The following is a 25,156-nucleotide window of genomic DNA, read 5'->3' as shown; positions in this document are numbered from 1 at the left end:
CAGGGAGTCTGGAAAAGCAGGTCCCTGCAGGGGCAAAGGCTCCAGGCTGGGAGCCTGTGAGAGCCACGTCAGCAGAAACCGAGGCATGAAAAAAATGGAAATGAATTTAAAACTAAGTGAACGGGCCCTAACCAGTTTGGCTCAGTGGATAGAGCCTCGGCCTGCGAACTGAAGGGTCCCGGGTTCGATTCCAGTCAAGGGCATGTACCTTGGTTGCGGGCGCATCCCCAGTGTGGGATGTGCAGGAAGCAGCTGATCGATATTTCTCTCTCATTGATGTTTCTGTCTATCCCTCTCCCTTCCTCTCTGTAAAAAAAAAAAAAAAAAATCAATGAAATATATATTTTTAAAAAACCACAAAAAACTAAGTTAAGGGGCTTCCCACCCACACAAGGCAGAACTGGCGAGGGGTGACTGCTCTGACCCTGTCTGGGCCTCTGCTCACTCCCCCCCTCAGGCTTCAGCGGGGCCCTGTGCCAGCTGGACGTGGACGAGTGCGCGAGCACGCCCTGCAGGAACGGAGCCAAGTGCGTGGACCAGCCCGACGGCTACGAGTGCCGCTGCGCCGAGGGTGAGGGCGGGCCAAAGCCAGGCCCGCGGGGGTTTGGAGGCGGGGCTAGCTAGGGGCGAGGGCCAATCACAGCCTTGGAAAGGGCTTTGGGCGGGGCTGCATCAAGCCGGAGCCAATGACAGCCAGGGGCGGAGCCAAAGGCTTCAGGTGGGATACAGGGCGCAGATAACTAACGGTGTAAGGCTTGACCCACAGCATCCCTGGGCACCTCCCACGTGTCCCCATTTGCAGTTGAGGGGGAGGCAGGACGGGGCTGATAGTGCAAGGACTGATTGAAAACAGGGTCACAAGGGGGGTGGGATTTAACCCTGGAAGGGTCTTGGTCGGGGGTGAGCTTTGTAGGTTGTAGCTGGATGCCGAGGAGGCCAGCTAGGGATGGACGGGGTGGGAATGGCTCCCGCTTTCTGCTGTCGCGGTGGGCCGGAGGCAGGGCTGAGCCAGGGCGGATTGGGGGCACGGCAGTGAGCAGGACCTTGGCAAGGGGGCGTTGCCTGACCCTCCGGCCCTGCAGGCTTTGAGGGCACCCTGTGTGAGCTCAACGTGGACGACTGCTCCCCGGACCCGTGCCACCACGGGCGCTGCGTGGACGGCATCGCCAGCTTCTCCTGCGCCTGCGCCCCCGGCTACACCGGCACGCGCTGCGAGAGCCAGGTGAACGAGTGCCGCAGCCAGCCCTGCCGCCACGGGGGCAAGTGCCTGGACCTGGTGGACAAGTACCTCTGCCGCTGCCCTCCCGGCACCACAGGTGGGACCGAGGGCCGGGCTGGGGCAGCAACAGCCCATCCCATCCGGAGGGTCTGCAGAGCTCGGGGATGGTGGTGTTCCTGGCGCCACCCCGGCCTGGTTCCCCCTCTGCAGGTGTCAACTGCGAGGTGAACATCGACGACTGCGCCAGCAACCCCTGCACCTTTGGCATCTGCCGGGACGGCATCAACCGCTACGACTGCGTCTGCCAGCCTGGCTTCACAGGTGGGCCAGCGGCTGCTGCGGGAAGGGGGTCCTAGAGGGGGAGGGTAAAATCACCCATCTTTCCTGGCAGGGGGGGGGGGGGGGGTTGCCCCTTCTCTCTGCACGGGCTTGTCCAGTGAGATTGTCCACACCTTAGGGTCTCTCTGTCTGTCACAAAGTTGTCCCCATATTGGCTTGAGTTTACCCTGGAACATAGATAAGGGTGTTCTGATGGAGGAGGGGAGGTGTTTCTGAGCCGGCCGGATGCAATTTGCAGTGAATGTGAAACTGACGTCATGTAGGTTTGGGGGTGAGGGTGATCTGGGGCTGGGCCGCTCTGGGCTGAGGAGGTGGCTGCTCTGGTTGGCGGAGGAGCGGATGTGTGAGGGGGCTGCGTATGCCCCCGCTGCAGGGTGTGGCTGTGCCCAGGGGGGCCGGGCCGGCCCTCTGTGCTGGCCGGGTTGTCCTTGTCTCTCTCTCTTTTTAAAAAAATATATTTTATTGATTTTTCACAGAGAGGAAGGGTGAGGGATAGAGAGCTAGAAACATCGACCAGCTGCCTCCTGCACACCCCCCACCGGGGATGTGCCCGCAACCAATGTACATGGCCTTGACTGGAATCGAACCCGGGACCTTTCAGTCCGCAGACCGACGCTCTATCCACTGAGCTGTCCTTGTCTCTGGATGAGGTTGCCTGTGCTCCCCAGGGCCCCTGTGCAACATGGAGATCAACGAGTGTGCGTCCAACCCCTGCGGGGAGGGCGGCTCCTGTGTGGACGCGGAAGACGGCTTCCACTGCCTCTGCCCGCCGGGCTCCCTGCCGCCGCTGTGCCTCCCCCCCAGCCACCCCTGTGCCCAGGAGCCCTGCAGCCACGGCGTCTGCCATGACGCACCCGGAGGGTGAGGCCTTGTCCTGGCTCGTGACCCGACCAGACACCCCCTCCCGCCCCCCGCCCCTTGTCTCTCCACCCACCTGCCGGCCCTGACTGCCCCCACCCCCTTCAGGTTCCGCTGCGTGTGCGATCCTGGCTGGAGCGGCCCCCAGTGCAGCCACAGTCTCACGCGAGACGCCTGTGAGTCTCAGCCCTGTGGGGCTGGTGGCACCTGCACCAGCAACGGGGCGGACTTCCACTGCACCTGTCCCCCTGGCGTGCAGGGTACGTGCCCCCCATGCCCCGCCCAGGCTCTCCTGGCCCCGTCTTCCTCCTTCCTTTCCTCTGCCCCACTCTCTTCCTCCTGGATGTTGGCCCGTCTTTCTTTTTCTTTTCCCCCCTTGCAGCATGGGCGGTGGGGATCAAGGTGGGGACGCTGGGGGAGATGGGGACAAGGACCCTCTTAAGACTGTTTCACTCTGCCTGCCCACCACAGGCCGTCAGTGTGAGCTGCCGTCCCCCTGTGCCCCGAACCCCTGTGAGCACGGGGGCCACTGCGAGCCTGGTCCTGGCCATCTGGCTGTCTGCTCCTGCCCGCCTGGCTGGCAAGGTACATGTGCTTCCCCCTCCTCCTCCTCCTCCTCCTCTTCCTCTCCCTCCTCCTCCTCCTCCTCCTCTCCCTCCTCCCCCTCCCCCTCCTCCTCCCCCTCTCCCTCCTTCTCCTCCTCCTCCCCCTCCTCCTCTCTCTCCTTCTCCCCCTCCTCCTCCCCCTCCCCCTCCTCCTCCCCCTCCCCCTCCTTCTCCTCCTCCTCCTCTCCCCCTCCTCCTCCTCCTCCTCTCCCTCATCCTCTTCCCCTTCCTCTTCCTCTTCCTCTTTCTCCTCCTCCTTCTCTTTCTCCTCCCCCCTCCCTCCTTCTCTTCCTCCTCCCCCCCTCCTCCTCCTCCTCCCCCCTTCCCCTCCCCCCCTCCTCTTCCCCTTCCTCTTCCTCTTCCTCTTTCTCCTTCTCCTCCTCCTCCTCCTCTTCTTTCCCTCCTCCGCCCCCTCCCTTTCCCCCTCCCCCCTCTTCCTCCTTATCCCCCCTCCTCCTCTTCCTCCTCTCCCTTCTCTCCTTCTCCTCTCCTCCCTGGGGACCCAGTGGGGGACTCACCCTTGACCCTCTCTCTCCGGGAAGCTTCCTTTTGGAAAGGGACAGAGCTGGACACAGACACTGGCGGCCCCTGTGGTCATCGCTAGAGCAGAAGAAGGGACAGGTGGCTGGGGAAGCTCGGTTTCAGGCTGGGATGTGGGGACAGCTTCCGGGAGGAGTAAAGCTCAGAGCATGCAGTCAGCACCCGCTGCAGCAGGAAGGCAGTCCTAGGACAGTCTTACAAAGTGCCCAGGGCTGGTGAGGAGAGCTTGTTCTCGCACTCACCTCGCAGCCTTCAGGTTCCTCCTGTGTGACAGGTACCCTCGGACCCGGCCCGTAGCCTCTGACCCTAGATGTCACCTTGTTTCCCACCCCAGGCCCTCGATGTCAGCAGGACGTAGACGAGTGTGCCGGCCCCTCGCCCTGCGGCCCCCACGGCACCTGCACCAACCTGGCGGGCAGCTTTAGCTGCACCTGCCATGGGGGGTACAGTGGCTCTTCCTGTGACCAGGACATCGATGACTGCAACCCCAGTGAGTTCAGGGGAGCTTGTGGGGGTGCTGTCCTAGGAAACACGTTCATGAAGCCTGTACTGTGTGCTGGGCATTGCGCTTTAATCTCACCTTCATAGTTCTCTTATTTTTTTCCATTTTGCTCCTGGAACTGAGACCTAAAGAGGTCATGTGACTTGCCTAAGGTCACGGAGCAGGTAAGGGATACGTTGGGATCGGAGCTCACGATTGTTAGGATTGTGGGTAAAGTATGAGATCATAGGCCCCTGGTGAGTTCTCCAGGAGTGCTGTCCTGCAGACAACGCAAGCCGCACAAGCAATTACAATTTTTCGAGGACTCACACTTAAAAAGTTAAAAACGCAAGAAAGGTGATATTATATTTAATAGTATGTCATTGAGCCTAATCCATAAAATATCATTTCAACATATAATCAATAGAAAATTACTGATATATTTTACATTCTTCTTTTTAAAAAAATCCTCACTCGCCAAAACCAGTTTGGCTCAGTGGATAGAGCGTCGGCTTGCAGACTGAAAGGTCCCGGGTTAGATTCCGGTCAAGGGCATGTACCTTGGTTGCAGGCACATCCCCAGTGTGGGGTGTGCAGGAGGCAGCTGATTGATGTTTCTCTATCATCGATGTTTCACTCTGTCCCTCTCTCTTCCTCTCCATAAAAAAATCAGTAAAATATATTAAAAATAAATCCTCACTTGAGGATATATATACTTTTTTCCATTGAGGGGAGGGAGGAGGAGGGAAGGGAGGGAGAGAGAGAAACAGCAATTGGCTGCCTCCCACACTTGCCCTGGTCTGGGGCCAGACATCAAACCTGTGATTGATTGGTCCAAGGGCCGAATCTCTAACCACTGAGCAACACAGCCAGGGCTCCATTCTTCTTTTATTAAAAAAAAAAATATATATATATATATATATATATCTTAAGTCTTCAGAATCCGAAAATCTGGTGTTTATTTTACACTTACAACATATCTCAATTCAGGCCAGCCACATGCCAAGGTCTTAAGAACCACAAGTGGCCAGTGGTTAAGAACCACTCTACTGGCCAGGCCAAGTCTGGAGGAAGCCCCCTGTGCCGAGTCAAGGGATTCAGCAGACACAACGGACAGCCTGCGCTTAAGAGCTCAAAAGGCCCTTTAGTCCTGCCAAGCTCTTCCTCTTCCACATGGGGGAGGCTTCCAGAGGAGGGAGGGGACGCGGCAGCACAGGGGGGTTTAACCCTCTGAGCAAACGTGCCCTTTCCCGATAAGCCTGGTCCACTCCCAAGTCCCCACTGTGCGAGGCCCGGCCGGGTCAGCGGCGGCGGCTGGGGGCCCGGGTGAGTGACCAGCCCTCGTTCCCTTCTGACCACAGACCCCTGCCTGAATGGCGGCTCCTGCCAGGACCGTGTGGGCTCCTTCTCCTGCTCCTGCCTCCCAGGCTTCGCCGGGCCCCGCTGCGCCCAGGACGTGGACGAGTGTCTGAGCAGCCCCTGTGGCCCGGGCACCTGCACCGACTACGTGGCCTCCTTCGCCTGCACCTGCCCCCCGGGCTACGGAGGCTTCCGCTGTGAGCGGAACCTGCCCGACTGCAGCCCCAGGTGGGGGGGGGGGCCCTCTCCTGAGCTCAGGGACCCGGGCATCGCGTGGGGCGTGGGACCTGAGCAAGGAGTGGGGCTAAGAAGGGTGGGACCGCGGGCTGGCACCCAACTCAGGACTCTGGCGCCCGATGGGGCAGTGCGGGAAGGGGCAGACCAGAGTGGGGCCTCCACGTGGCTCCCACCTCGGCGCTGAAGTACCTGGTAAATCGGGGCTAAGGGACAGGACAGGCCTGCAGACTCTCCTGGCGGGTGGTAGGGGGATAGGGGGTCTAAGTAGATTAAGGTGACCAGACGTTCGGGCAGGACCGTCCCGATTTTTAACAATTTGTCCCGCGTCCCTCGGCGTTTTAAAAAAGTCCCGATTGTTGCCAAAACCGGACTGGCTCAGTGGACAGAGCCTCGGCCTGCGGACTGAAAGGTCCCAGGTTCGATTCCAGTCAAGGGCATGTACCTTGGTGGCCGGCATATCCCCAAGTAGGGGGTGTGCAAGAGGCAGCTGATCGATGATTCTCTCTCATCGATGTTTCTAACTCTCTATCCCTCTCCCTTCCTCTCTGTAAAAAAATCAATAAAATATATTAAAAAAAAAAAAAAGCCCCGATTGTTAAAAATCGGGACTGTCTCACCAAAAGCCAGACGTCTGGTCACCTTAAGGTAGATGCGTTCAAAGCGAGGCTGGGCCCAGGGTGGAGGGCGGGGCCTCCCTGGGGGCGGGGCCTGACCCCCCCCCCCCCCCCCCCCCCCCCCCCCCCCCCGCTTTCCCTCCAGCTCCTGCTTCAACGGCGGCACCTGCTTGGACGGAGTGAACTCCTTCACCTGTCTGTGCCGCCCTGGCTACACCGGCGCGCACTGCCAGCAGGAGGCCGACCCCTGCCTGTCCCGGCCCTGTCTGCACGGGGGCGTCTGCACCGCCACCTACCCTGGCTTCCTCTGCGCCTGTCCGGAGGGCTTCACGGGCGCCCAGTGTCAGGTGGGCGGGGTCCCTGGGAGGTGGGTTTTGGGGGGAGGTGTCTGGAGGGGTGTCCTGGGGGAGGGGCCTGTGTGGGATCCCTGGCAGGGGCACCCGGGGGGAGAAGCCTCCTCGCTCCTGGGGAAGGACTGTCAGGGAGGTTGTGGCGAGGGGCCTGGCAGGGGGAGAACCTGGGGAGTGATTTTGGGGGGGTCGCTGCGCGCTGACCCTGTGGGCTCCCCCCGCAGACCCTGGTGGACTGGTGCAGCCTTGAGCCTTGTCAGAACGGGGGTCGCTGTGCCCAGACAGGGGCCTCTTTCTACTGCCTCTGCCCTCCCCGGTGGAGCGGCAGCCTCTGCGACATCCAGAGCCTGCCCTGCAGGGCGGCTGCGGCCCAGATGGGTGAGCGGGAGCGCTGGCCGGTGTGTGCGCGGCCGGAGAGGGCGTGTGTGCATGGACTTCCTGCCGGAGTGTGAGCCCGGGGGGCTGTGACAGGACACACGGGCGGGGTGGGGTGTGGGCTGCGTGTGACTGTGTGGCATGACTACATGGTGAATGTGTGTCCGTCCCCATAAGCCCACTGGAATGTGTGTGCAGCGGGCGGCCGAGCTGGTGTGGGCATCGCGCGCGCGCGCGCGCGCGCGTGTGTGTGTGTGTGTGTGTGTGTGTGTGTGTGTGTGTCCGTGATGAGAGCTATGCCGTGTAGAGGGGTCTGTGACAACCTAAGGGAGGAGGTGGGACCCTGGTGACGGGTGGCAGCAGGGATGGGAGGGGGCGGGGGATAGGGCGGGGGTGGGGAGGGGAGTGTGTGCCTGACGCCCCTCTCTGTGCAGGGGTGCGGCCGGAGCAGCTGTGCCAGGCTGGTGGGCAGTGTGTGGACAAGGACAGCGCCCACTACTGCGTGTGCCCGGAGGGCCGCACGGGCAGCCACTGTGAGCAGGAGGTGGACCCCTGCCTGGCCCAGCCCTGCCAGCATGGGGGCACGTGCCAAGGCTACCTGGGGGGCTATGTGTGCGAGGTAAGGGGCGCCCGGGGAGGGGGGAGGGGAACTGTCACATGTGGGTGTGTCTGGGCACACAGGCCTGTGTGTCTGTAGCCTGGGGTGGCTGTGTCTCTCTAGGCCAGTCTGGTTTTGTTTGTTCCTTTCTTTTGTTTTCTGTTAAATCTCACCCAAGGAAAAATTTTCCCATTGAATTTTAGAGAAAGTGGGAGGGGGGAGAAAAAGAGGGGGAGAGAGAGGGAGAAAGAGATAATCAACGTTCAAGAGGCACATCGATTGGTTGCCTCCCACATGCACCCCTCCTCTCCCTCCTCCCCCCCGCCCCCCCCCCCCCGAGGCCGGGGATTGAACCTGCAACCCAAGTACGTCCCCTTCGGGGATTGAACTTGCAACCAACCTGCAACCCAAGTACGTGCCCTTAACTAGAATTGAACCCGAGACCCTCTGGTGGATGGGTCAATGCTCTAACCACTGGGCACACCAGCCAGGGCATCATGTATGGGCTTTTACTTAAAAAAAAAAAAAAGTATATACTTAAAAAAAATTTTTTTTTAATTGATTTAAGAGAGGAAGGGAGAGGGAGAAAGAGATAGAAACATCCATGATGAGAGAGAATCATTGGTTGGCTGCCTCCTGCACGCCCCCTACTGGGGATAGAGCCCACAACCCAGGCGTGTGCCCTTGGCTTTAATCAAACCTAGGACCCTTCAGTCCGCAGGCCGATGCTCTATCCACTGAGCCACACCGGCTAGGGCCGGGCTTTTCCTTGAGTGACCGAGTATGCCTTTGTGGGTGTCACCCTGGGTATCTCTGGGGGTGTTCCCGTCTGGGGGTGTGTCTGTTCCCAGGCATTCCTGTGTCTCTGTGCATGGTGTCTCTGAGCAGGAAGGCACCGCCGGTGTCTGAGTGTGCGTCTCTGCTTGTGTGTCTCGGGTGTCTCTGGGTATCTGGGTGTTTCTGCTGTGTGTCTGTAGGAGTGTGTCCGTCTGCATGGGCTCCTCTGTGTCTGGGAGGGTGTTATTTGCACACGGCGCATGCCTGTGTCTCGGCCTACCGTGTGTGTCTTTTTGTGTCTGTCTGTGTCCCTCGGGGCTGAGCGGGTCCCTCTCTCGCCCTCACCACAGTGTCCCGCTGGCTACAACGGTGACAACTGCGAGGCGGACGTGGATGAGTGTGCCTCTGAGCCCTGCCAGCACGGGGGCTTCTGCATCGACCTCGTGGCCCGGTTCCTCTGCTCCTGTCCTCCTGGGACCCTCGGTACGCCGGGGCTGGGGCCGGGGCCGGGCTGGGGGGCTGGGTCTCTGTCCGCCCCTGACCCCTCCCCTCGTCTTCCCCCCCCCCAGGGGTTCTCTGCGAGATGAACGAGGACGACTGTGGCCCAGGCCCCCCCCAGGACCCGGGCCCCCGGTGCTTGCACAATGGCACCTGTGTGGACCTGGTGGGCGGCTTCCGCTGCACCTGCCCGCCAGGCTACACCGGCCGGCGCTGTGAGGCCGACATCAACGAGTGTCGCCCGGGCGCCTGCCACGCCGCTCACACCCGGGACTGCCTGCAGGAGCCAGGGGGCGGCTTCCGCTGCCTCTGCCGAGCCGGCTTCACAGGTAAGGGCGGGCAGGGGGGCTGACTTGGGCTCCGGCCTGTCTCTCCCCCCCACCCCCCACTGTGGCTGATCCACGGGCTCCTGGTTGCCCAGGTCCCCGCTGTCAGACTGTCCTGTCTCCCTGCGAGTCCCAGCCGTGCCAGCATGGGGGCCAGTGCCGGCCTGGCCCCGGCTCTGGGGGTGCCATGACCTTCACCTGCCATTGTGTCCCGGTAAGTGGGGGTGGCTGGTCACACCAGGGTCTCTGTGGCCTGGCGGGAGGGCGGGCCTTTAGGGGGGAAGAGGCGCCAGTGAAGGGCACATGCCTGGGTTGTGGGCTCGATCTCCAGTAGGGGGCATGCCGGAGGCAGCCGATCAATGATTCTCATCACCGATGTTTCTATGGGGTTCTGGCAAATGTTGACATTACCTAGAAGTCATGGGAAGGAAGGGGCGAGGCTGGGGCTTGCAGACGTGGCTTCTTGGGGAAGGCCAGGCGTGTGTGCATAGCGGGGATGGGATTCCAGCGGAAGGGGGAGGAGAGGTTTGGTAAGACCTGCGGAGACTGGAGGCTCAAGTGTTCCCAAGTCCTGACCCTCCCCATCCTTCCCTCTCTCTCCCTTTCTCCATCCCCGGCCCCGCGGGGGCTTCCTTGTTTCTCTCCCCAAACCCGCAGCCGTTCTGGGGCCCGCGGTGTGAGCGGGTGGCGCGATCCTGCCGGGAGCTGCAGTGCCCCGCGGGCATCCCGTGCCAGCAGACGGCGCGTGGGCCGCGCTGCGCCTGCCCCGCGGGGCTGGCAGGGCCCGCCTGCCCGGGGGCCGCCAACGCCAGCTGCCTGCTCTCCCCCTGCCTGCACGGGGGCGCGTGCACCCCGGAGCCTTCCGCGCCCTTCTTCCGCTGCGCGTGCGCCCCCGGCTGGGCCGGGCCCCGCTGCGAGGTGCCGGCGGCGGCGGCGGCGGCGCCCGAGGCCCCCGAGGAGGAGCCGCTGTGCCCGAGCGCCGCCTGCGAGGCCAAGAGCGGGGACCGGCGCTGCGACCGGGAGTGCAACAGCCCGGCCTGCGGCTGGGACGGCGGCGACTGCTCGCTGAGCGTGGGCGACCCCTGGCGGCAGTGCGCGGCGCTGCAGTGCTGGCGCCTCTTCAACAACAGCCGCTGCGACCCGGCCTGCAGCTCCCCCGCCTGCCTCTACGACAACTTTGACTGCCGGACTGGAGGCCGGGAGCGCACCTGCAAGTGAGCCCCCTCCCTCTCTGTCTGTCTGTGCCTGGGCCCCGCCTCTGGGCATCTCTCCATCCTTCCATGCACCCCAGTCTGTGCCTTGTCTGTCCATGGGCCCTGCCTCTCTATCTGTCCATTCATTTGCCTTGGTCTGTCGGTCCATCCTGAGACTGTTCTCCTCATTCATTTGCCCTGCCTGTCCTGCCCAGCTGAGTGCCACTTCTGTCTGTTGGTCCATCCTCCTCCGTGTGCCCTCTCTGTCCATCCTTGTGCCCTGCCCGTCCCAGTGTTCCCATCTGTCTGTCCATCCATGGACCCGCCTCTCCCTTTTTCTGTGTATGCCTGCACTCCGTCTTTACCTCCCTGTGCACTGTGTGTCCGTCTCGCTGCCCATTCCTGAGTTCCTCCCGCCCCTCTGTGCGCCAGGCTGCATGTGGTCCATCTCACCTGGGCATCTGTCTGTCTGTATGCCAGTCTGTCTGTCCACGTGCCCCATGTATTGGTCCGTCCATCGGACCGTCTTTGTGCCCCGCCTGTTCATCTAGGTCTCCTTGTCTGTCCTCCTGCCCTTCCACGAGCCCCTTTGCCCCTTTCTATGCCCACACAGCTGTCCTTGCCCTCGCCTGCCTGTCCTGCCCCTCCCTGTGTCTGCTCATGCCCCCGTCTGTCTGTCCCATGCATTCCATCTGTCCATCCTAGGCTCTGTCCCTTTGTCCCACTGCTTCACTTTCCTCCTAAGCATGCAATCTACATAGCATTCTGTGTGTGATGTGTGTTTACATTTAGCGTTCACTGCCGTGTAAGTGAAATGCTGTTATCGTCGCTCATTTGTCTCCTTTACCATCTGTCTCCACCCCCCTTTCGCCCCCCCGAATGCAGCTCCACGCGTTCACGGGTACGCCCGGGCCTTTCCTGGGTGCCCGGCGGGCTCAGCGCCTTCCAGGTGTTCTCCGTAGTGACGTATCCATAGTTACCGAGAGAGTGGATGGATTCGGATACATTCCAGTCCTCTGTGCTTGCTGTCTGACCCCCCTCTGTCTCCGGGGAGCTGGGGTGCTCTGTGCGTGCGGGGTGGGGGTGGGCTGGAGGCCCCCTGACGGTGCCCCCTCCCTGCCCCCAGCCCGGTCTATGAGAAGTACTGCGCCGACCACTTCGCCGACGGCCGCTGCGACCAGGGCTGCAACACGGAGGAGTGCGGCTGGGACGGGCTGGACTGCGCCGGGGAGGTGCCCGCGCTGCTGGCCCGCGGCGTGCTGGTGCTCACCGTGCTGCTGCCGCCCGCCGAGGTGCTGCACGCGGGCACCGACTTCCTGCAGCGGCTCAGCGCCATCCTGCGCACCTCCCTGCGCTTCCGCCTGGACGAGCGCGGCCAGGCCATGGTCTTCCCGTACCACCGGCGGGACCCCGGCCCCGGAGCCCCGCACTGGCGCGAGCTGGGCCCCGAGGCGATCGGGTGAGTGGCTGCACCCCGGGAGCTGTGGGGGACGGGAGAGGGCACCCCGAGGGAGGTCTGGTGTGTTTCGCTTCCCTGAACATCTTGGGGAGCCTTCTTGCTGACAGTAAGTCCAGCAGGTCTCAGCCTTGTCCGCGGGAACATGGGGGGCGGGGTCATTCTTTGTGGCGGGGCGTCCTGTGCGTGAAGTCTGTTGAGCAGCATCCCTGGCTTCCACCCACTAGATGCAAGTAGCTGCCCACCCCCAAGATACGGGCAAGGGGCATTTGGGGAGCAGAATTGCCCCCTGGATAGAGGCCTCCCTCCTCCTGGAGAGGCAGGGGGGTAGCAGAGTCATTAAAAACGTGTGTAGTTTTTTTTTTCTTTCTTGGAAATGGAAAGCATAGGACGCTGCGGTTGGTGGCCTGGTCTACTGGGCCGGACAGTGCCAGGGAGTGGCGTGGTCTCTGAGCAGGGTGGGCCCTAACACGGAGATGGGGCGTGGCTTATGTGACTGACCCCGGCTGGGGTGAGCAAGTGGCTGGAGGGCGTGTCACCAAATTGAGGAGGGGGGGTAAAGGGGGGGGGAGAATAGGGTTGCTTTGGGGCTTGTAACATCTGACAAGTCTGGCGATCCCCAGAAGGCAACCAGGGGCTAAAGACAGAGACAAGAAAGACAGAGGGTGTGGGCAATCATGGAAGCCATGAGGGGACTCAAACAAATGGGGAGAGAGGTGGGGACAGAAGAATGATCTGAGGCCAAGCCGTGTGGCTCAGTGGTTGAGTGCTGACGTCTGACCTGGAAGTCATGGTTTGACTCCCGGTCAGAGCACGTGCATGAGATGTGGGTTCCATTCCCATTGGGGGACATGCAGGAGGCAGCTGATCAACGATTCTCTCTCATCATTGATGTTTCTCTCTCACCCTCTCTGAAATCAATCAATCAATCAATAAATCACTCACTCACTCTATCTATCTATCTATCATCTACTTTTATATATTTTATTGATTTTTTTACAGAGAGGGATAGAGAGTTAGAAACATTGATGAGAGAGAGTCATCGATCAGCTGCCTCTTGCACACCCCCTACTGGGGATGTGCCCACAACCAAGGTACATGCCCTTGACTGGAATCGAACTTGGGACCCTTCAGTCCGAAGGCCGATGCTCCATCCATTGAGCCAAACTGATTAGAGCTGAGAGTCAAATTTTTTTAAACTTAAACTTCTTCTAATGCCACTTCTTCAAAATAGACTCGCCCAAGCCGTGGTATTTTGTGGACGAGCCACACTCAAGGGGCCAAAGAGCCGCGTGTGTGGCTCACGAGCTGCAGTTTGCTGACCACTGGTCTGGGGGACTCTGGAGGACTCAGCAAAGCTGGTTTGGGGAGTGTGGTGGGGTTGGATGCCAGAAGGTGGCAGGTGGGCCACGGTGACATGGTGAGCGGACACAGCTCTTTGGAGCCTGGCGCTGGGGTGGGAGACGGGGCTTGGTGCCAGCCTGGCAGCCAGTGCCCGACTAAGCCAGCCGGTGCCTCCTCTGCGTCCCCATAGCTCGGTGGTGATGCTGGAGATCGACAACCGACTGTGCCTGCAGTTGCCCGAGAATGACCACTGCTTCTCCGACGCCCAGAGCGCGGCCGACTACCTGGGAGCGCTGTCCGCGGTGGAGCGCCTGGACTTCCCGTACCCGCTGTGGGCTGCGCGGGGTGAGCCCCGCGGGAGGGCGGCCGGGGCGGGGGGGGGGGGGGAGGGAGGGGGTGAATGGTGTGTGTGGGGGCGGGGCTCCCCTGCTGGGGTCCCGGCCGGGGCTGAAGTCCTGCGTCTCCCGCCTGCAGGGGAGCCGCTGGAGCCGCCGGAGCCCGGCGTGCCGCTGCTGCCCCTGCTGGCCGCCAGCGCCGTCTTCCTGCTGGTCATCCTCGTCCTGGTGGTCATGGTGGCCCGGCGCAAGCGTGAGCACAGCACCCTGTGGTTCCCCGAGGGCTTCGCGCTGCACAAGGACGTGGCCGCCGGCCACAAGGGCCGGAGGGAGCCCGTGGGCCAGGACGCGCTGGGCATGAAGTGAGGACCCTGCCCTTGCCCCGCCCCAGACTGTAGGGGCCTTGTGAGCCCCTGCGTCCCCCTTGACCTGACTCTGGCCCCAACTGGACCCTAACTTTTTTATTTTTATTTTTATTTTTTTTAAATGTATTTATTTTATTGATTATGGTCTCACATAATTGTCCTTATCCCCCCATTCCCATCCCAAACCCCTCCCTACATACGCCCCCACCCCCGTTGACCCCACCCCCGTTGACCATGGCCACCGGCTAGGCCCATATGCATACACACAAGACCTTTGGTTGATCTCTTCCCCTTACCCCCACCCTCCCCTACTTTCCCTCTGAGCTTTGAGAGTCTGATCGCTGCTTCTCTTTCTCTGGGTCTGGTTTTTTTTTTTTTTTTTTTTAAATATATTTTATTGATTTTTTTACAGAGAGGAAGGGAGAGAGATAGAGAGCTAGAAACGTCGATGAGGGAGAAACATCGACCAGCTGCCTCCTGCACACCCCCTACTGGGGATGTGCCCGCAACCTGGGTACATGCCCTTGACCGGAATCGAACCCGGGACCCTTCAGTCCGCAGACCGACGCTCTACCACTGAGCCAAACCGGTTTCGGCTCTCTGGGCCTGTTTTTGTTCACCAGTTTATGTTGTTCATTATTTCCTCAAGATGTGTGAGATCATGTGCAGAAATACCCTTGTAAGAACCTAAACTGAGGCAAGCCATAATGGTTATGCCGAGAGGCAAATGAATCAGTCTGTAGTGAGTTCCTTTCTGGGCCAACAGTTCTTTTGAATCCCAATTTCAATTGGACCCTAACTTTAGACTGTATCCTGGACCTCAGTACTTATCCCCTTGATCACTCACTGACTTTGTGATCCCTTGGGGATCACCCCTGGTTTGTGACCCCTGATTCCATTTTCTATGTCCCAGTTCTCTAATTCAAACTCTATCCTGACCCCACTCGGACTAGACCCCAATCCTTGCCTCTAAAATCTCATGCTAATACTCAGCATTCATTCCCACATGACTGCTGGCTCCATGACCCCTATTGGGTACCCCAACTCCTTCCTGACCCCTGGGCCTTTCCTCTGTGACCTCCGATATCACCTCAGGCTCTAATCCACCCTGACCTTTGACTGCCTCTCTGATCCCCTTTCCACCCCAACTCAATGTCCATTCCCCACCACCTCCAATCCTGGCCTTGATCCTAGACTCCACCTCCGACTCCCTGATCTGTCCCCTCAAGACCCAAACCCCACCCTGGCCTGACCCCTAAATTTACCCCTCCCCCGTGACCTCCTGACTCCCTGACCCCTCTCCACAACCTCCTTATCTTGGCTATGACTCTTACCTGTTGTGAGGTTAACTCTATTCTGTTACGGCATCATCTTCTCTAACCCCGGATGTATGCCCGTGACCCTCACCTATCCCGCAGCTCACTACTCTGACTCCTGACCCCACTCCTGTCTCCTCCCACAGTCCACCTTTAGACCCTGGCTGTCACTCATCATAACTTCTGACTGCACTCCCTGTGACCTTGACCCCATTCTGCACTCCCTCATTGGACCCTGTATCTCGACCCTGCTCCCTGTGCCTACTGACCTATCCCAACTCCAGACCCTGACCCCACTTCTGGGACCTCTGCTGTGACCCCCACCCCTAATCTTCTTCCGGGTCACATGTCTCAATTGCCCCCTCTGCCCTTCCCCCTATCCATTGTCTCCACAGGAATATGGCCAAGGGGGAGAGTCTGATGGGGGAGGTGGCAACAGACTGGATGGACACAGAGTGCCCGGAGGCCAAGCGACTGAAGGTTGTGACCCCGCTTCCTTTTTTTTTTTTTTTTACTTTTTATATTAAGTATTTTATTCGAATGCTGCTGCCAGCGTCTATAAAATAATCATTCTTGTGAAATAGAAATTCACGAAAATTCAGAGGATGGCACATGGTATAGGGTAAGCTTTTTGTACAGGCTGCAGACTTAGCTGTCTTTGAATATTCACCGGTTCAGAACAGTGGTGTAGAACACCTTCAAAATTCATTTTACTACAGAAAGACACAAGCTTTCTGGGGTCTGAAGGGATTGGTCCTTGAAATACCCCAGTCGTCAGGGGGTCACGTTGAGCATCCTGCAGACAGAATTGTTTCCCATCTGCAGCCGCCTGGGAAACCTTCGTGAGGTTGAGCCGGCCTCCGGCCAGAGCTGCTGAAACACTCTCTGCACAGCGGTGACGCTGGAGGGACCAGGCAGGGTGCACGCGAGAGCCGGGCAGATTGGTTGGTAGCGGGTCTCAGGTCGTGGATCCACGGGGGCCAGATGGCAGGGCCTGTGCCCCCTCTTCTGAACCCTGCTTTCAGGGTCTTGGGTGGGGCCCCGAAGGTCAGGGGGAGAGCTCAGAGGCCGTCACCTGGACCCGTAAGCTCAGGGCTGGCTGGATGAGGCTCTGGGTTTGGTGCCCAAAGGCTCTCCAGTGAGCTGGCAGACTGGTTCAGAATATTCTGTCCTGATTCTGCAACATCACTCAGGCCTTTCAGACCATGGGTCTGAAATGTATCGAGCTCCTGCGAGGGCCCAGTTGCTGTGCTCATGAAGGTGCATCGATACATTTGTGTGTGACTATTTGGTCCCTGTACCTCACGATCATATTCATGTGCCCAGATTAATACTGACCCTTGAAGGATTCCCTTGCCCCGACATTTCTTTCCCAATGATTTTTAGTTTCCAGAGTATAAGTTTTGCGTTTTTCCCCCTTGGGAAATATAATTCTAAATATTTTATTCTTCTTGATGCTGTTGTCGGTAGAATTGTCAACTTAATCTTGTTTCGATGTGTTTGTGTCTAGCGTATGGACAGGTGTGTGCTGACCGTGACGATGCTGTGTCTCTTCCTTGATCACTCACCTTGGGTCCCAAGTCCTTCCCCCCTTCCAATTTGGATTAAAATTCCAGTTTTGCCTCTGTTGAGTTTTCTGACCTCCTATATGTCAGTTTCCTGTTTCCCGATCTAGAAAACAATCGTGTTTTTTTTTGGGGGGGGGGAGGGGCTATGTGTGCATCTCCATGAGAGAAACCCAGACTGTCCCTCTGTCTTTCCAAACTCCCGGTGAGAACCTGGGTCCTTGTGCCTCCAGGTCGAGGAGCCTGGCGTGGGGGCTGAGGATGCTGTGGACTGCCGCCAGTGGACTCAACACCACCTGGTTGCTGCTGACATCCGAGTGGCCCCAGCCATGGCCTTGACGCCACCGCAGGGCGATGCGGATGCTGATGGCATGGATGTCAACGTGCGCGGCCCAGGTCCGTGAGGGCACCTTCCACTCCCCACGCTTGCTTGTGAGAGTCTGTGTCTGGGTCTGTGATATGGGGAGAGCTAGGTGTGTCTGGATGGTGGTTCATCAGGACTCTTGGTTGTAAGTGATACTAGCCCAGTTCATCCAAGTTTAAGCAAAACAAGGGATTTACTGGTTCTCGTAACCGGAAGCATCAGGTGCATTTGGGTCCAGGACTCACCACCCCTTGGCTCCGGCCCAGGAAGGCTTTTTCCTGGGGACACTATGGCCACAGGCAGGATCAGCCTTATAAAACCTTTTTTCCCATCTACACCAGAAAAAGTTCCAGAATGAGTTCTGATTGGACAGACCAGGGTCACATGCCCATCCCTGTAGTCTGGGGCCTGGAATGTGCAGACTGACCGAGCCTGGGCCATGTGCCTGTCTCTGGGGGAGGGGCTTTGGCCCTAACCAGAGCTTGAGGATGGAGAATGGGGTGCCAGTGTCTCCCTCAGGAAACCAGGCCAAATGCTTGCAGAGGGCTGCTGACCATGCTGTCTGGATCCAGTTGGATTCATCTTTGCCATATTTCAGGGGATTCTCCCCCTAGCGCTGTTTTGCTCCAATAGGCCTGTATCTTTTGAAGTCCCTAAGAACTTCAAAGTCAGCAAACTGCAGCTGGCGAGCCACATGCGGCTCTTTGGCCCCTTGAGTGTGGCTCCTCCACAAAATACCACCGCCTGGGCGAGTCTGTTTTGAAGAAGTGGCATTAGAAGAAGTTTAAGTTTAAAAAATTGGGCTCTCCGAATAAATTTCAATCGTTGTCCTGTTGCTATTTGGATCTGTTGACGAATGAGTTTGCCGACCACAGGTTTAAGGGATTTTATGTCCCTGGCGGAGGGGGGGGGTGCTCACAACTGGTGGGTGTGGGCATTTGACAGGCACAGCTCCTTTGCCTCGAGCTGGATTGTAACTGTGGGCATAACTCAGCCTCCAGCCTTCCCCTTCGGATCAGGCTGAAATCACCCACTGGGAATTTGTCCGAGGGGCAGGTTGTTTCTCTTCTTCCCTCCCGTGTCCTTTATCCTTTTCTTTTTTCTTTTAAAAAAATATATTTTATTGATTTTTTTACAGAGAGGAAGAGAGAGGGATAGAGAGTTAGAAACATCGATGAGAGAGAATCATCGATCAGCTGCCTCTTGCACACCCCCTACTGGGGATGTGCCCGCAACCAAGGTACATGCCCTTGACTGGAATTGAACCCGGAACCCCTCAGTCTGCAGGTCGACACTCTATCCATTGAGCCAAACCGGTTTTGGCCCTTTAACCTTTTCTGCCTTGGAGCCCTGCTAGGGCAAGTCACATGCCCACGAATCTTTGTTCTGGGTTGGCTTCTGGGGCCCCGGACACGTATGTGTGTGTGTGTGTGTGTGTGTGTGTGTGTGCATGCAGATGTACTTCCGTTTGTCCCACTTCTTCCTAATGCAGTGCCTTCCACAGGATCCCCTGGAAAGGCCCCTGTGCCCACCTTCCCGTGATATGTCCCTGTTCCCTGCAGATGGCTTTACCCCGCTGATGCTGGCCTCCTTCTGTGGGGGGGCCTTGGAGCCGGTGCCAGCCGAGGAGGACGAGGCGGAAGACACGTCCGCCAGCATCATCTCGGACCTGATTTGCCAGGGGGCCCAGCTCGGGGCGCGGACTGACCGCACGGGCGAGACGGCCTTGCACCTGGCCGCCCGCTATGCCCGGGCCGATGCGGCCAAGCGGCTGCTGGATGCCGGAGCAGACACCAATGCCCAGGACCACTCGGGGCGCACGCCCCTGCACACGGCTGTCACCGCCGATGCCCAGGGTGTCTTCCAGGTGAGACGGGCCTGCCTCTTTGGACATCAGAGGCGGGACAGGCACCGAACTGATCTGGGCTGGAGCCCCAGTTCTGCCTTTCAGGGCCTTTTTTGTTTTGTTGTTTTGTTTTTTTGTAAAATGGGGATGTATGGGAGTACAGTTTCTGGCAAGTCGCTGCTCCCTGAATCTCATTGATCCCAGGAGGTGTGGGGATTGGGTCCTCAGATGGCTTAGAGGTGCTCCTGGTCCTCCCCTGTTTCTGCCGTGACTCCCCCTGCTGCATCCTCCCTCCCCTAGATTCTCATCCGGAACCGCTCCACAGACCTGGACGCCCGCATGGCCGATGGGTCGACCGCACTGATCCTGGCGGCCCGCCTGGCGGTGGAGGGCATGGTGGAAGAGCTCATTGCCAGCCACGCTGATGTCAATGCTGTGGATGAACTCGGTAGGCTGGTGGGCGGTGGGGGCCGAGGGGATGTCACAGGGACCCTGACTGTCTTTTCTGTGTGAACTCTCACCCGCTGTGGACACTGCGACCCAATCACCGAGGCTCCTGTACACGTGACAGGGCTGCAGCGTGGACTTACACTGTCATGCATGTTCTTACGGCGTGTGTTAGGGCATCGACACATCAGCGACTTAGGAAATGGTGCCCTTCCCCAAGACACTTCGTTTCCACCTCCTTTGTTAGAAGTAGTCCCTGCTGCCCTAACCGGTTTGGCTCAGTGGATAGAGCGTCGGCCTGGGGACTCAAGGGTCCCAGGTTCAATTCCGATCAAGGGTATGTACTTTGGTTACGGGCACATCCCCAGTAGGGAGTGTGCAGGAGGCATCTGGTTTCTCTCTCATTGATGTTTCTATCCCTCTCCTTTCCTCTCAGTAAAAAAAATCAATAAAATATATATATATTTAAAAAAAAAAAAATATATATATATATATATATATATATATATATATATATATATATTTTTTTTTTTTTTTTTTTAAAAGAAAAGAAAGAGGAAGTACTCCCTGCTGCCATCTGCTAGCAGCTGTTATAATACATTTGCTAACCCACCCATTTCTATGCCGTGGCCTCGCCCTCCCGGTGGCTTGCTAGCAGATCCCTGGAGGTGGCTTCTTGCATGGAGTGTGGAGATTCACAACCTGCCTTATGTCCCGAGGACCTCACCCCGAGGCACACACTCAGGTGCTCACAGACACCCTTCGGAGTAGGTGTTCTTCACTTTTGCAGCAGGCGTTCTTGACCTACCAATGACATTTGGGATCGGAGCATCTTTGGTGGGTAGGAGGGGGCCATCCTTGTGTTGCAAGGTGTTCAGCAGAACCCCTGGACTTGAACTATTAGATGAGAGTAGCCCACCTCCCTGTTGTGGCAACCAAAAATATCTCCCAACATTGCCCAATGCCACTGGGGGGAAATCACCCCTGGTTGAGAAACTCGGCCTTAGAGGAGCACTATCCAATAGAACTTTCTGAGATGAGAGACTGATTTCCACAGTGGCTGCCCCATTTTTCACTCCCACCAACAGTGTACGAAGGTTCCAATATCTTCACATCTTGCCAATACTTTTTATTATCTGTTGTTTTTTGTTTGTAGTGGGTGTGAATTGGTATCTCAAGGTGGTTTGTGATTTTCATTTTTCTGATGGCTCATGATTTTGAGCATCTTTCTATATGCTTATTGGCCATTTGTATGTGTCTTCTTTTGCAAAATGTCCATGCAGATGTTTTGCCCATTTTTAATTGGGTTATTTGTCTTTCTATATTTTTAAAACCTATTTTTATTGATTTCAAAGAGGAGGGGAAAAGAAAAGAGAGAGATAAACATCAATGATAAGAGCGAATCACTGGTAGACTGCCTCCTGCACTCCCCACATTGGGGATTGAGCCCGCAACCTGGACATATGCCCTGTCTGGGAATCGAACCATGACCTTCTGGTTCATAGGTCAATGCTCAACCACTGGGCCAAGCTGGCCAGGCTGTCTTTCTATTATTGAGTTACAAAGATTATGTATTCTAGGTATGTTTCTTATCAGATATATTTCTCCCAATTTGTAGGAGGGAGGGAGGCAAAAAGGGAGGGAGGGAGAAAGGGAGGAAGGGAAGGAGGGAAGGAGGGGAGAGAGAGAGAGAGAGAGAGAGAGAGAGAGAGAGAGAGAGAGAGAGAGACATTGATTTGTTGTTCCACTTACTTATGCATTCATTGGTTGATTCTTATATGTATCCTGACTGGGCATAGAACTTGCAACCTTGGCATATCAGGATGACATTCTAAACAACTGAGTGAGGGCCTCACTTTCTTTATGTTGTCCTTCAAAGCACAAACGTTTTAATTTTGATAATGTCTAGTTTATGTATTTTTGTTGTATTGTTGCTTCTGTTTTTGGTGTCATATCTAAGAATCCTTGTCTAATTCAAGATCATAAATATTTACTCCTATATTTTCTTCTAAATATTTTATAGTTTCAGCTTTTACATTTAGGTCTTTGAGTTGTTATTTTTTAATATGGTGTGATGTAGGTGGTCCAATTTAGTTTTTTTTGCATGTGGAGATCTAGTTGTCCCAGCACCATTTGTTGAGAAAGCTATTCTTTCCTCATTGCATGGTTTTGACACCTATTTTATTTAATTTTAGTTAATTTAAATCTAAAGAGGCACATGGGATTGATGGCCCTTGCATCAGATAGCACACCTCTACGAATAAACAAGTGAGGGCTGCATAGTTCCCTCTGTATACAGAGAGTCACATGTACAGGAGCCCCAGGCCATGGAAGGCACATGTACGGTGTCTCCCTTGGACAGAGAGAGTCATTCCATAGATCTGCACACCTACACAGAGCCACACACAGGTGCTCAGATACTCATGGCAGGTCCACTCCTGCTCACCAGGCCGTATTCTGGGCATTTCCTGCTTCTCTGCCGTGGAGGGCCAAGACAGGAGCTTGATTCTGACCTTGACCTCTCTCCACTCCCCCAGGGAAATCAGCCTTACACTGGGCTGCAGCTGTCAACAACGTGGAGGCCACCTTGGCCCTGCTCAAAAATGGAGCCAACAAGGACATGCAAGACAGCAAGGTGAGCTCACCGGGGGGTCATCCCTAGCACAGACCTCCCCCTACCAGGTAGCAGAGAGTGGGGTGGGGTAGGCAAGTGGGAGCGTTCTCCCGGCCTGCAGCCAGCTTTCAGGGGTGGGCATTGGGCTCAAGAGGCTCCCACAGTGGATCAGAGGAGGAAATGTGTGGCAGTTGCTATGTGACCTCGGTAAAGTTGCTTAACTCCTCTGGACCTCAGTGTTCTCATCTGTGAAATGGAGAAGCAACAGTGCCCACCTCATTGCCTCTTCCAAGGATTCAGTTAGCTCAATAAAAGGTGACTTTTTGATTATGTTTAAAAAGCCTTGGAAGGTGGTGTTATTCTACTCAGATAAGCAGAGTGAGGCTCAGAGGGGTGCAGGATGGATTCTGTCCTAAGCTAAAATTTCCATATTTTACTTATTATGGAATTTTTTGCATTAATTAAATTTTTTTTTTCTTTTAAAGAAACCATTGCATTAAAACATTTATTTTGATGACTGAAAGTTTTGGTGCCCCTTTAAAATTTGTGTCTAAGGCGAGTGCCTTAGTCTTCTCACCCTATTCCTGGCGCTGGGGCCCTGCCCTTAGTAGGTGCGCCGCGGATGTGGTTTAAGTAAAAGAACTTGCCTCGGCTTCCCCATCAGAGCGGGGAGTTGCACCCAGGTCTCCTAAGGCTGGAGAGGATGAACTCTTAGCTCTCAGGTTCCGTCAGAGGACGGAGGAGGCCCTGGTGTTGCTGCCAGGAGTTTGTCCTGGCCCTTGTGACCCTGACACCTTGCTGGCTCTCGGCTCCCCCCAGGAGGAGACACCGCTGTTCCTGGCTGCCCGGGAGGGGAGCTACGAGGCTGCCAAGCTCCTGCTGGACCACTTTGCCAACCGGGAGATCACTGACCACCTGGACAGGCTGCCCCGAGACGTGGCCCAGGAGAGGCTGCACCAGGACATCGTGCGCTTGCTGGACCAGCCCAGCGGGCCGCGCAGCCCCCCGGGCTCCCACGGCCTGGGGCCCCTGCTCTGCCCGCCCGGCGCCTTCCTCCCGGGCCTCAAGGCGGCGCAGTCGGGGGGCAAGAAGAGCCGAAGGCCGCCAGGGAAAGCAGGGCTGGGACCGCAGGGCACCCGGGGCAGGGGCAAGAAGCTGACGCTGGCCTGCCCGGGTCCCCTGGCTGAGAGCTCAGTCACCCTGTCGCCTGTAGACTCTCTGGACTCCCCACGGCCCTTTGGGGGCCCCCCTGCATCCCCTGGAGGTTTCCCCCTCGAGGGGCCCTACATGAGTGCCACCACCACGGCCGTGTCCCTGGCACAACTTGGTGGTGCAGGCAGGGCAGGGCTAGGGCGCCAGCCCCCTGGGGGCTGTGTCCTCAGCCTGGGCTTGCTGAAACCTGTGGCCGTTCCCCTCGACTGGGCCCGGCTGCCCCCACCTGCCCCACCGGGCCCCTCGTTCCTGCTGCCGCTGGCCCCGGGACCCCAGCTGCTGAACCCTGGGACCCCCCTGTCTCCTCAGGAGCGGCCCCCGCCATACCTGGCTGTCCCGGGACATGGCGAGGAGTATCCAGTACCCGGGGCCCATGGCAGCCCCCCCAAGGCTCGCTTCCTCCGGGTCCCGAGTGAGCACCCCTACCTGACCCCGTCCCCGGAGTCCCCCGAGCACTGGGCCAGCCCCTCGCCGCCCTCCCTCTCGGACTGGTCCGATTCCACACCCAGCCCAGCCACTGCCACCAGGGCAGCCACCGCTGCTGGGACACTCCCGGCCCAGCCACTCTCCCTGTCTGTCCCTGGCCCCCTAGTGCAGGCCCAGACCCAGCTGGGGCCCCAGCCTGAGGTCACTCCCAAGAGGCAGGTGTTGGCTTGAGGGGCTCCTCAGTTTCTTGGAGTTTGGGCAACTGAAGAGACACCCTATCTTGATTCTGTTCTCTCCCCCATTTTCCTTTAATCCCTTTCATTCTCTTTCCCAACCCCCCTGCACCTCCTACCCCTGCAGAGTGACTGACATAGTTTACCAGCCTAGGGCTTCAATCGTCCCTTATTTGTAAGGCGTTCAGGCTGACCCCCCACCCATGGGTCTTGTGATGAGCCTGGGACCTTCTCCTGTCCTCCCTTCTTCCTGCTCCCCAACTCACCCTTCCTTCCTTTCTTGCCTCCTCTGGCCTCTTTGAATCCTCACACTCTGACACGAGTGGATTTTTTTTTTTTTTTTTTTTTTTTTTACATTTTGTATAGAAACAAAATTCATTTAAACAAACTTATTATTATTATTATTATTTTTTACAAAATATATATATGGAGCTGCTCCCTGCCCCCTGCAAACCCCCCAGTGCCCCCATGGGGCTGAGTCTGTGGGCCCATTTGGCCAAGCTGGATTCTGTGTACCGAGTACACAGGTGTGACTGGGATCCTGTGTACCGAGTACATGACCCTGGTGTGTACCAAGTAGTCACCCTTGGGCACACCCTCCGGGGCTAGGGGTTGGCAAGATGTGGGAGCTTCCTTCCCACCCCACGTCCCTCACTTCACTGCATTCCAGATGGAACTTGTCCTATAGCTTTGCTGGGGGAAGGGCCCTTCTGCCTCAGAGAGCCCACTCCCAGATAGTCTCCCCTCCCTAGAGCCTGGGCCACCTCCCTTGGGGAACTTGGGGGTGGGTGGTGGGAACATGAGGATTAGGGGAGATACGTGCATTTCACTTTGTCTCCCTGTACACGTGGGACTGCAAGATGGGAAGGAGCTGCCTGAGTGGCACCTCTCCTGGTCCTCCCCTCGCCCAGTCCCATGGCAGAATATAAGTATTTTTAGGCTATTTTTGTAATATGGCTTCTGATCACAATTTCTATGTAGCTAAGCTCCCAGGCCTTGCATTGTACAGCCCCCCATTCCCCTCACCACCTAATAAAGGAATAGTTAACACTCAGTATCATTGATCTGTGTCTAGATAAGGTGGGGAGTGATAGTGATGATCTTCTTGGATCTCTCCAAGGCTAACAAGCTGCCATCCACTTGTGTTTCTTCTTCTTCTTCTTCTTCTTCTTCTTCTTCTTCTTCTTTTTTAAAATATATTTTATTGATTTTTTACAGAGAGGAAGGGAGAGAGATAGAGAGCTAGAAATGTCGATGAGAGAGA

At 57.3% G+C, this 25,156-nt stretch overlaps 1 protein-coding gene across 2 annotated transcripts in view; it reads left to right on the top strand.

Moving 5' to 3' along the window:
• Positions 1-24,946, top strand: part of NOTCH3 (notch receptor 3) — a 36,807-nt gene extending 11,861 nt beyond the window's left edge. Inside the window, exons 10-33 of one of the 2 annotated variants that reach the window (XM_084885791.1) lie at positions 458-571; positions 1,083-1,316; positions 1,430-1,540; positions 2,227-2,419; positions 2,525-2,676; positions 2,888-3,001; positions 3,896-4,051; positions 5,470-5,629; positions 6,398-6,599; positions 6,827-6,980; positions 7,412-7,596; positions 8,703-8,835; positions 8,922-9,179; positions 9,272-9,390; positions 9,834-10,390; positions 11,496-11,828; positions 13,360-13,514; positions 13,644-13,866; positions 15,581-15,665; positions 16,984-17,146; positions 18,677-18,981; positions 19,261-19,408; positions 21,945-22,042; positions 22,841-24,946. In XM_084885791.1, coding sequence (XP_084741917.1) covers positions 458-571; positions 1,083-1,316; positions 1,430-1,540; positions 2,227-2,419; positions 2,525-2,676; positions 2,888-3,001; positions 3,896-4,051; positions 5,470-5,629; positions 6,398-6,599; positions 6,827-6,980; positions 7,412-7,596; positions 8,703-8,835; positions 8,922-9,179; positions 9,272-9,390; positions 9,834-10,390; positions 11,496-11,828; positions 13,360-13,514; positions 13,644-13,866; positions 15,581-15,665; positions 16,984-17,146; positions 18,677-18,981; positions 19,261-19,408; positions 21,945-22,042; positions 22,841-23,890 — 5,402 coding nt within the window. In that variant the 3' untranslated portion in view covers positions 23,891-24,946. Of the gene's footprint in view, positions 1-457; positions 572-1,082; positions 1,317-1,429; positions 1,541-2,226; positions 2,420-2,524; positions 2,677-2,887; positions 3,002-3,895; positions 4,052-5,403; positions 5,630-6,397; positions 6,600-6,826; positions 6,981-7,411; positions 7,597-8,702; positions 8,836-8,921; positions 9,180-9,271; positions 9,391-9,833; positions 10,391-11,495; positions 11,829-13,359; positions 13,515-13,643; positions 13,867-15,580; positions 15,666-16,983; positions 17,147-18,676; positions 18,982-19,260; positions 19,409-21,944; positions 22,043-22,840 lie in introns of both variants that reach the window. The other variant, XM_084885790.1, reaches the window with a different exon arrangement.
• The last annotated feature ends 210 nt before the right edge of the window (positions 24,947-25,156 follow it).

Source organism: Pipistrellus hanaki (assembly GCF_964339955.1).
Source record: "Pipistrellus hanaki genome assembly, chromosome: 5".
Classification (NCBI taxonomy): Eukaryota; Metazoa; Chordata; class Mammalia; order Chiroptera; family Vespertilionidae; genus Pipistrellus; species Pipistrellus hanaki.
This window is presented reverse-complemented; position numbering and strand designations above follow the sequence as displayed.